The 11,603-nt window shown below is 44.3% G+C and overlaps 1 protein-coding gene across 1 annotated transcript; it reads right to left on the bottom strand.

Moving 5' to 3' along the window:
* Window positions 1-1,362: 1,362 nt before the first annotated feature.
* On the bottom strand, window positions 1,363-10,131 carry TTR (transthyretin). The gene is made up of 4 exons (XM_043444373.1): window positions 9,889-10,131; window positions 8,455-8,585; window positions 5,047-5,182; window positions 1,363-1,613 (listed from the first exon to the last, which is right to left on the bottom strand). Exons 1-4 carry the CDS (start codon window positions 9,955-9,957, stop codon window positions 1,506-1,508), a joined length of 444 nt encoding a protein of 147 aa, XP_043300308.1. The 5' UTR covers window positions 9,958-10,131; the 3' UTR covers window positions 1,363-1,505.
* Window positions 10,132-11,603: the final 1,472 nt, after the last annotated feature.

Here is an 11,603-nt window from a genome sequence, read left to right on the forward strand (position 1 = left end):
CAGATCAGCAGCTCTATAGACATTGAGGAAGAGGGTGGGGAGGCAGCTCCTGACTTCTGGGAACTGGCCTCAAGGTTATTACAAGCTGGTTGGGGCTGTTGGTGCTCTGTTGGGTGTGACAATCTCACCAAACATCAGACAGTGTCGGTCTAAGACCATGATAAAGCCAGAAAAAAAAAAAAAAAAATCACTGTGGAACTCACAAGATCTCAAACCTCCCTTCTCACTAAAAGAAGTAACTGTGTCTGCTTTTCCAAGTACAGCTTTGTATCTGCACTGGTCTGTCTGCCCTGCAGATAAACAGAGACAGTCGCAGAATTGCCCCCACTTCCTGATGACATCCAATCTAGAGTGAAGTTCCACTTTCTTAGACTCCCCTGAGTCACCCAGCCAAAGCATAAAATCCTTCTGTAGGATCTAATACTTTCTTAGTGAGACTATTGTCTGTTCTCTCTTGCTGAGATGAGTAGTAAGTCCAGCGGGTTCAACCACACAGATGTGTTCCTCTCCGTGGATTTGGGCTGGAGAGAATGGATACACTGTCTTCTCTCCATTTTTGAATCTTGTTATCATCCTGCATGTGTGCTAAGTGGCTTCAGTTGTGTCCAGCTCTTCGCGATGCTGTGGACTATAGGCTGCCGAACTCCTCTGTCCATGGGATTCTCCAGGCAAGAATACTGGAGTGGGCTGCCATTTCCTTCTCCAGGGGAATCTTTCCGACCCAGAGATTGAACACAGGTCTGTTCCACTGGCTGGTGGATTCTTTACTGAGCCATCGGGGAAGCCTGCCTTGGACCATAGCCCTTGTCAAATCATGTTGACACAGTTATCTTCTTAAAAGGCTGTGAGCTCTTCATTTGCAGGCACTCTGTCTTTCCTTAGGTTCACAGCATCTAAAGTAATGCTTGGCATACAGCAGCCTTTCACTACCTGAAGGTTGGGTTAATCTAGGTGAATTAAGGGTGCGAGGGTCCACTGATCACATCTAGTCTGAGTTGGATTACAGGGCTCGAGTCACTGTAAGTCTGTCCCACTGGAGCTGGGCTACTCTTGAGATCAGTAAAGCCCTTAAAGGAAATGCACAGAATAAAGAAGAGGGCTTTAGGATTTGCCTTTTGCTATTCACCAAAGGTGAGAGGCAAAGATAGCTTTCTCATTTTCAGAATGTGTGTTTTGAATAGCCACCAACCAGAATGAATATGTGCTTAGCTTGAAAAACAGTGGAAATTTGGAGTTCCCCAGAGTGCGTCCGGAGACGTTTCTTTTAGTTCTTTTGCATCTCTGTCAAGTTTAGATTCTTTTTTTTTTTTTTGAGAGGATGACAAGGGAATCAAAAAAAGCAAGTACAAATGAAATGGGAAGTGCTTTAATAGGCATGTTTTATTATTTCTGCCCAGTTTCTAACATAGCTTATAAAGTGAAAACACTGCTTTAATAAAAATGGAATACTCTTGGTGACACAAAATCCTGTCCTTCGTCCTTCAAGTCCACCGAGGCAGGCGCCCTCACTCCTTGGGACTGCTGACCAGGGCGGTGGTGGAGTATGAGTAGGGGCTGAGCAGGGCGGCGATGGTGTAGTGGCGGAGGCCAGAGTCGTTGGCTGTGAACACCACCTGCAGGGAACACAGACAGGATCGCTTTGCAGCAGAGCACCCAACCGTGAATCATTCAGAGACCACAGGAAGGACAGTGCCAAAGACATTGTTTTTATTTTCTTGTTTTCTGGAACAGTGGGTGCAAAAGGCAAAATTCCAAATATACTGGCCAGCTAAGCTGTCGGAACCTTGCACAGCCCTTTCAGTAAGATTCTTCACTCCCCACCACCCACCCATATAGTCAGATCTCTCTTTGAGGGGGCAAAATTCACACTGATAAGCAGGGTGGTTCTAACCTGACTGAGGGAAATCACAGAGCTCCTAATTGCTTGTGTCTCATGTTCTTGGTTTTGGAAAAAGGAAGAGAAAATGTAGAAGCTGGCATTAGTGACCCAAAAGTCTGAGAATGATGGTTGCCAAGCCCACCGCAGACTTAGAGACCCTAGAATTTTGATGCCGGAAGGGAGCATTCTTCCCATTTCACAGACAAGTGAACCAGACCTCTGAGTTAGGGTGTTTGGCCCATGTTCATGAAGTGACAGAGCCAGGCTAGGAATTAAGCCACCTGTCTCCAAACTCGAGACACTTTTTTCCCCCCATTCCTTTGCATCTCCCAACATGCAGAAGAATTAGTGTATTTTGTGTATATAACATGCAATGCAATATGGAGTCAAAGCATTGGAGGGTTCTATTTACAGTGCAAGCAGAGTATGGAAGATAATGTTGGAATTCTGCAATGCACACATTTTGGGGCTCTTTTAAGCTTTGGAACTGGGCAAATTGTCTATGAGAGCATGGTTCCCTTTAGTTATATACTTCAGGCAAATTTCATAGAGCTGAGACTCCAAGTGCTGGAATAGTCTAGGAGCCCAGAGTGAGGCAAGTTGAGATAACTTGGTTCAGAAGGGAGATGGAAGGCAGCAAGCAGGTATGTAGTTTTACTTATTTTATACAGAGGTCCTGGGTTGAAATTTGAATACACCCTGTATAAACACCTTTTATTTTAAATATGGACAAAGGAAACCTTGATGACTTGGGGATGGGAGAAAAAAAGATCCAATTAAACTGTACTGAAAACAAAAATATCATCAGAGCAGGAGGAGGTGAGAATCACTTAAGAGTCTCTGCAAGAAGGAGAAATATTGTATGACATCCCTTAAATGTGGAATCTAAAAAGAAATGATACAAATGAACTGACGTACAAAACAGAAAGGGACCCACAGAATTAGAAAACAAACTTGGTTGCCGGGGTGGGAGGAATAGTTGGGGAGTTTGGGAAGGTCATGTACACACTGCTATATTGAAAATGGGTAACCAACAAGGACCTATTGTATAGCACACGGAACTCTATTCAATGTCATGTGCCAGCCTGGATGGGAAAGGGGTTGGGGGAGAATGGATACATGTATATGTGTGGCTGAGTCCCTTCTCTGTTACCTGAAACTATCACAACATTGTTAATTGGCTATACCCCAATACAAAATAGAAAGTTTAAAATCTGAAACAAAAAAAAAGGATCTATCTGCAGGAGAAAGAGCATTCCTTAAAGGCCAAGTCTCTGGAAGCAGGTCAGGAGAATTTCTCATCTCTTGTAATAACATTGGCCTCCAGACTCATTTGATTCTTCCTAAAAATTGTAAATGGCATGATCTGCATTCAGAAATCCATGAGGTCGAGAGGACTAATAGTTCCTCTCGGAACAAAGGAAATTTCTTGTTTTGTTAAGTCTAATATGGCTGCCTGGGTCATTGGCCAAGGCGGAGGTGACTAGTGCTGAAGGATGGCAGTGTTCTGGAAGGTCCTCCTCAGAAGCTGACAGAAGAGGAACCTATAGTTGAACCCACCATGCATCGCAGTTATCCAAGTGGGGCACCGGGACTTAGGTATGACTCCTCACGCTCTCCCTCCTTCCCCGTACCCCTTCAGGCTCCAAGTTGGGCTCATGGTCCTGCCTACAGTGTCTTACATCAGTCACTTTCCCTCCATCCCAAGGGCAGGGATGTGTTTTCACTTCTGAATCTCTAGCTTCTAGCAGACTTCTCAACAATAGCAGGTTTTCATTTTTCAAATGTTTGTTGAATGAAAACTGAAAGTGAAGAGCAGGCTAAGAAGCTAGCATCTGCTAGACAGGAATAGCACATTATGGGCAGGACAGCATGAAGTCGTCTCAGATGGTCTCATCAGGCTGAGACCAGGGGGGATAAGGATTACAAGGGGTTGGTCTGGTGCTCCAGGGTGGGGCCTACAACTCTAGGGGCAAATGTCTTGTGCTGGGCAACATCTAAACCCTGAAACCCACCCAAGACAGGAGCTCTGCATCTTGTTGCCTGGCTGAGAAGTAGCCAGAGACATGTGTCTGGGTACATAGGGCTCCCTCGGTGACCTGTGGGCCCCAGGAATCAAACAACCCTAAAGTTTCCCTGGCAACGCTGTCTACTAAAAGAACCGTTTTATGTCAACGAAAAGTCTCATCCATGACTAAGCCAGAGAGAATGGTTCCCTTTCATGCCGAGCTATTTTTGATGCAATTAGTTGATCTTTAACTCTGACCAGCATGTCTGGATTCTATTTCCATGGCAGCCATCTGTTTTACATGACTTGAGGAATTACAGACAAGGAAGACATAGGGATAACTTTGAGGTTCCCACTGCCTCATCGGCAGAGGAATAGAATATGAACCAGGGGTTTCGATTGTGTCTTTATTATTATTGTTATTAGCTCAACTTCTCACAGGAAGAAAGCTGAAGCACACCCGAGGCTAAACTCAGCCTGGCCCTGGTGGCAAATATTATTGTTCCTCCTGTTACTGGCCCCGTGACCTCGACAAGTTACTTAACTTCCCTGTGCCTCACTTTCTTCACCTGTAAAATGGGGATAATAATAGGACTGCAAGGGGTTGTTTACAAAGATCAAATAGGTTAAATATAGAAAATGGTAGTAGTCTATGCTTGATAAGTTTCGTCTGTTGTGTTGCTATTATTATTTTGAATTTACTGTTTCCGTATATACTGTCCAAATTCAATTATCTAAACCTCTGGAAGCCAGATGAGTTCTGGAATGAAAAAGTTGTCAGATTTTAGAGAAGTAAAATGATGCATCTAATTTTTGTTGTGAACACCCTAAATTGGGGTCTGGAGCATTGCCTAATAATCCAATCTATTACTATTTTTTCAGCAGACAAATAATCACATTCAGGGGAAGGAATGAAATCTCTCAGGAACATCTCGTAAGTTCAGGTCCTGTTATTGAATGAATTATCGTCAAACAGAGAAGAAGTTTGCTTTTCAGAGTTTTGTGGATTTCTGATTGGAGAAATGGGAAAAGCGCTGTACTAATCTGATATTTTCTTTCTAACTTTTCTGTGGTATGCAAAGCTCAAGCGGCGCATTTCCTGGGATTGCAAACAAACAGAAAAAAAATAAAAAAACAATGTTAGCATCCTTACACTCACCTCTGCATATTCATGGAATGGGGTAATGCCAAGTGACTTCCAGTAGGATTTGGTGTCTAATTCCACTTTGTATAGTCCTTCTACAAATTTGTCCTCTGTGGTGAGCCTGTGGAGCTCTCCAGATTCACTGGTTTTCCTAAAAGGTGCAAAAGTCCAGGTTAAGTTAGGCATTGAGGGAATAAATGCCATGGCAAGGTGACACCACACACAGACACACAAACACAGACAAACATGCACACACACTCACATATACAGTTTGTGTATGGGCGTCTGTGTGTTAGTCACTTAGCTGTGTCTGAGTCTTTGTGACCCCATGGATTGTAGCCCACGTAGGCTCCTCTGTTCATGCAATTCTCCAGGCCAGAATACTGGAGTGTGTAACCATTTCCTTCTCCAGGGGATCTTCCTGACCTAGGGATTGATCCTGCGTCTCCTGCCTTATAGGCAGATTCTTGACCATCTGAGCCACCAGGGAAGTCCAAGAATACGGCAGAGGGTAACCATTCCCTTCTCCAGGGGATCTTACCAACCCATGTGAAGATATATATATATATATTTTTTTTTTTTCCCCCCTCAATTAGGTCAGGATAGGGGAAATTCTAGTGACTGTCCAAAATTAACTAACAGAAAACTTGTTGGGAATGTTTCCAAAAGCTCATTGTAGATTTTTTTTTCTCTTATGAGCTTTCACTTCAAAAAGAGACTTTGCAACTAACCGTTGGTGTCTGGGTGAAGTTTCGTGAGTGCCCTGGAAGTGGCCGTGAGCTGCTCTGACTGCGGTGCCTTCGACCCCAGGGCCTCGCTTCTCTCCCCTGTGGTGTGAGAGTGTCTTCCAGAGGTGGTATCACCTGTGCGCACAGTGGGAACCCCAGAGTACAAGGAGAAACCTGCATCTGACTCTTTCGTTGTTTACATAATTAAGCTCCTTGGCAGCTCTGAGCCATCAACAAATACTAGGCAATTCATTTTTCTTTTTAAACTAAGCAACTTCTATTTCCGTGTAAGTACTCACTTGATAGGCTTCCCTGATGGCTCAGTGGTAAAGAATCCACCTGCCAATGCAGGAGGCGTGGGTTCTACCCCTGGGTTGGAAAGATCCCCTGGAGAAGAAAATACTCCAGTATTCTTGCCTCGGAAATCCCGTGGACAGAAGAGCCTGGTGGGCTACACAGTCCAGGGGGTCGCGAAGAGTCAGACCCGACCTAGCAACTAAAATGACAACCTGCTTGATGGCTGGTGTTAGAAATCATTCTCAGTTAGACAGCAAGAACTAAGACAGACTAAAACAGAATGGCTTGGTTCATTACTCTCCCACCTTTTTTCTTTGCCAGGAAGAAAACATTGATTTTCCCTTTTTTGTCATCAGAAAAAAAAAATTCCCACAAACGTCTGAATGCTTATGGCATCCATTTTATCTCATGCTTAGAATATTCTCCTAACTACTTTCCATGGTGTGCTTGGCATTTTATAGAAACATAAATGAATTAACAAATAGAAACTCAGTTGAAACCACACCAAAGAAAATGGTCTTTCCAGTGATGGATGAAGAGTCATCATGTGATTCTTGGGGTTCAATTTAAAACCCACAGAAAATCTCTTCCTGGGAAACATAAACACTTAGAAGTATTGCTTGGTGCTGAGGATTTCTTGGTTGTTCATTCTTTTAGTTAGTTGGTGGAAAAGAATCAGCCTGCCAATACAGAAGACATAAGAGACATACGTTCGATCCCTGGGTTGGAAGATCCCCTGGAGGAGGGCATGGCAACCCACTCCAGTATTCTTGCCTGGAGAATCCCATGAACTGAGAAGCCTGGTGGGCTATGGTCCATAGGGTCATGAAGAGTCAGACACGACTGAAGTGACTTAGCATGCAGTGATGGATGAAGCGTCATTGTGTGATTCTTGGGATTCAATTAGAATCCACAGACACTCTCTTACTGGGAGACATAAACACTTAGCAGTATCGCTTGGTACTGAGGGTTTCTTAATTGTTCATTCTTTTAGTTAGTTGGTTTAGATTTACTAATATGTATTTTCTTTGAAACTGTTACTAGTAGAGGTGGAGAAACGCTATGAAAGTTCTAAAGCAGCCAGCGAAGGGGAGAAATCATTTGGGCTCCTGGTGGGGCGGATGCCAGGCTGGTCTGGGTCTGTACTTGATGTCATGTACTTTTCTCTTCTGTGTCCTTTCTTATGGAGATTGACAATCCCAGCCTCACAGAGCAGATGCTCCACTAGGCTTTGCTGGACCACAGCCCTGGACTCGGGATGATCCAGATAAACTACGGACAGCTGCCTAGTCCATGCTATCCCTCAATTTCTTTTCTTTCATTAATATATGAACATAAATTCTACATCTTTCCTAATAGCACAAATCAAGGACTCTCAGCTTGAGTGATATGTGAAGGCATCTAGGAACCTGGAGCTCCTGAAATTAAATACACATTTTTGTAGGTGTGTGTATATGTGCATTTTTCTTGGCATGAAATTCACAGTTTTCATCACCCTTTTCGAGTGGTTTGTGACCTCAGAAGGTGGTGAACTGGAGTGGGGGGATGGGAAGCTGTTCAGGGTTCTGGTCCCTCCCAGCTGGGCCAGGCAAGAGGGCATCCTTCTCAGGGCCCACGTTCCCTTTGCCCACATTTTCAATCTACTTGCTGGTCCCCTTAGTGAATGATGTTATGAGAGACACTTTGGCTGAACCCACCTGCATTGGCCTGGGCACAGTAATAACTGCTTGCCTGAGTCGTCTCACAACAAGAGGTCCTGATAAGTAACCCGGAGCTGCTGCCAAAAACTAACCAGGAGAATTCAGGAGGGGTCAAAAGGAGGGAGGAGAAGCCAGACCATGTGTCCTGTCAACCTCCCAGAAACCCTTGGGCTGGAATCCATCTTGGCTGAGAGGTGTGCTTGCCACCAGGTGGGACCCTGAGTCAGACCAAATATGGGCACAAGCAAAATGATTGGCCAGAGACAACCGAGAAAGCCCAGCCCACCTTCATAAACCCTGAGGCTGCAAGCCAGGAGTAAGAGCGGTCCTTCTGGGCTCTTCCCTCTGCCGCTCTCCACTCGGGTGTCCCTTCCCAATAAAGTCTTTTGCTTTGTCAGCACATGTTATCTCCTCTGACAATTCATTTCCAAGGGTTAGACAGGAGCCCACTCTCGGGCCCTAGATGGGGTCCCCCTTTAGGTAACAGTGTGATCCAGATAAACTACAGCCATCTGCCTAGTCTGTGCTGCCCCTCAATTCCTTTCCTTCCATTAATATATTAACACAAATTCTACATGTTTCCTAACATCGCAAGACAAGGACTCAGCTTGAGTGGTTATGTGAAGGCATATCAACAAGTGATGGGGGAACGGAAAGATATAACCAAGCCCCACGTCTGGGAGCCCCAGGCAGCTCACCCCGAGGCAAATGGCTCCCAGGTCTCGTCAGCAGCCTTCTTGAACACCTTCACACCCACATCCGCAGCAGGACTGCCCCGGACGGCATCCAGGACCTTGACCATCAGAGGACACTTGGGTTCACCAGCGCCCTGGGTGGAGAGAAGACAAGTGGCAAGTCAACAAAGTTGGTCAGAGCCACAGGCTGCATCTTTGTGGTGTGAGACCAGGAACAAGGCAGGAAGGATGAAGAACCCCATTTTCAGCAACAGATGGATGGACGGTTAATTAACTTCCCTTACTCAGTGTAACACAGACACAATTGTCTCCAAAGAAAGAATAGTTTCTGCCTCCGGACACGCTGTGCTCCAGTGGGGGTGTGTATTATGAACTTGAAGGGAGATAATGGTCCCTCTGAGAAGAGTGGCTTTATTAAGCCTCCTCATCTGAGTGGAGTTACTGCAAAGATATAATATGCCACAGAACCAAATAGGGGCTTCCCTGGTGGCTCAGATGGTAAAGAATCTAGCTGCAGTGCAGGAGACCTGGGTTCAATCCCTGAGTTGGGAAGATCCCCTGGAGGAGGGCATGGCAACCCACTCCAGTATTCTTGCCTGGAGAATCCCATGGACAGAGGAGTCTGGTGGGCTATGGTCCGTGGGGTCACACAGAATCAGACAAGACTGAGTGACTAAGTATAGCACAGGACCAAATAGCTTTTCCTAAGAACATTTTACTCAGCTGTTGGTGTAGCATTTCCTTCTTACTAGTTGCTGTAAAATAAATGATTTTTTGATCAGATGATTTTATGATCCTTTTAATAGTTTTATTCTTCTAAGCCAAGCACCCCCAACTTCTGGGATCTAATGCCTGATGATCTGAGGTGGAGCTGATGTCATAATGATAGAAATAAAGTGCACGATAAATATAATACTCTGAAATCATCCCCCAACCACCCCCCACCCCCCACCTTCCAGTCTGTAGAAAAATTGTTTTCCATGAAACCAGTCCCTGGTGCCAAAAATGTTGGGGACCACTATGCTAGGGGATTTAAGAATTAGATATTGGACTAGAAGTTTGTGCACCAAGCCTTTGAAGAATTAATTGGTACATACTTTTTGATTAGCTAAAGGAAAATCAGCTTTATCAAAGGTCAAGCTTCTGAAAACTCAGTAGTCACAGCTTCTAGAATATCAGATCTTTATTTCTACCATTTATGTGAGGGAACCGAGGCACCACTGCAAAGTCATAGAGGAGGGCGCCCAGGATCCGAGCCCCAGTTTAGTAAGCTCTGCAGAACTTCATTCTTTTTGAAGTTTGGATCAATGACATTTAAAAATAGATGCCGTCTGCCCTGGCCCCAGTAACAAAAGCTGGTTTGCAAAGCAGGAAGAAGTCACTTGTACTTCATCCATAGGAGACAGATGAAAGAACATCAGAGAGTCAGACACTCACCGGAGGGCCAGCCTCAGACACAAACACCAGTCCAGAGAGGCAAAGGAGGAACAGACGGAAGGAAGCCATCCTGCCAAAAACTGCTGGGTCCCTGAGCAGACTGCCCCCAGCTCCAGGCTTTTATACTCACTTCACCCCAGCCAAGCTGCTGATCCCTGCCAACCGGACTCCAAACCTGCTGATTCTGATTATTGACTTAGTCAACAAAGGGAGAATAAGTAACCCACACAAATATGAACCTTGCCTAGAGAGATTAGAGCATCAGAACATTAGCTCTATGAAATATTCCTTTAAAAAAAAAAAAAAAGCCTTTATGGAAATATTCTTAACAGGTCATTTGACCAGCTAAATCACCAAAACAAAACCATCAAAACAAAACAAAAATATTCTTCTCTGTGCTCGGCTGGATGCAGTAACATTCTTGGAATGTTTTTTCTCCCATAATATTTCTATGCATGTTTTTCCACTTTCTACACATTTTATCATTTATTTTAAATGATCAATGCAAGTTGTGATAATTTATTTCACATGGAATGACATTTGGCTGTGCTCAGTTGTGTCTGACTCCTTGTGACCCCATGGACTGTAGCCCACCAGCCTCCTCTGTCCATGGAATTTTCCAGGCAAGAATACTGGAGCAGGTTGCCATTTCCTCCTCCAGGGGATCTTTCCCACCCAGGAATCGAACCTGCGCCTCCTGCATTGGCAGGCGGATTCTTTACCACTGAGCCACCTAGGAAGCCCAATGACATTTGGCTGCACAGACTTAAATACAGTGCACCAGAAAACATCATTACACTTGATCTATGTCTATGAGTCAACAAGGAGAAACCTTTGGCAGTGCTTACATTTTAAAAACCCATGTTTCAGCCGAACTGAAAGTCATTTGGAACTTTGGCTTAGTCAGCAATTTCTCCACAATTTTTGTATTCTTTTGAGAAAAGATTCTCGACCCAAGGAATAATGACACATTTAAAACTGTCATCCAAGAGCCTGAAATACAGAGAGCCAGAGATTTTTTTTATGGCCTCTCCTGTACTGTATGTGCGGAAACAAGTTTCCCCACCTGACTTTTGTCAGAATCAAAATTTCTGGATGGAAATAGAAATGACCATGAGAGATAGAAACCATCATTGACAACAGAATTTCTTTCTCTTGACTGACTTCCAAGTCCAGCATTTATACTCATTTGATGATTCATTGATCAAGTACTGGCTCTTGTGTGCATGTGTGTGCACCTATATGGATGTGGCTTTGTTCATGGATTGAGACAGGTTTTGTCCTGATAGAGACATATATGGATAAGATGCAGAGAAGATGGACAACCATTTTGGACAACCACATGTCAAGGGCTACTTCAGTTTCAAGCTTGAGAGCTGGGGGAGGATTCCCCTAGTTGACAGCTTGGAAGAAACTACACAAAAGATCATGAAGAGCTTTTAGAAAGTGGTAGAGGTACAGGAAGGCATTCCAGGAATATGGAAATGTGCGGGGGAGTTGGTTGACCCCAGGAAAGCAACAAGCAAATCCAGTTTAGAGCATAGCTAGAAATGGAATCTCACGGGCTTAGAGTCTGAATCTGAAATAGCAAAGGAGTTTGAATTTGAAGAGTTTTGAATTTGAAGTTCAATGACCTGAGTCCTAAATCTCAGTCCAGTTTCTAGGATTACCCTCTCTGAATTATTTAATATCTCAGATACTCAGATACTTACGCA

The sequence above is a fragment of the Cervus canadensis genome, chromosome 23 (genome assembly GCF_019320065.1).
Source record: "Cervus canadensis isolate Bull #8, Minnesota chromosome 23, ASM1932006v1, whole genome shotgun sequence".
NCBI classification, from domain to species: Eukaryota; Metazoa; Chordata; class Mammalia; order Artiodactyla; family Cervidae; genus Cervus; species Cervus canadensis.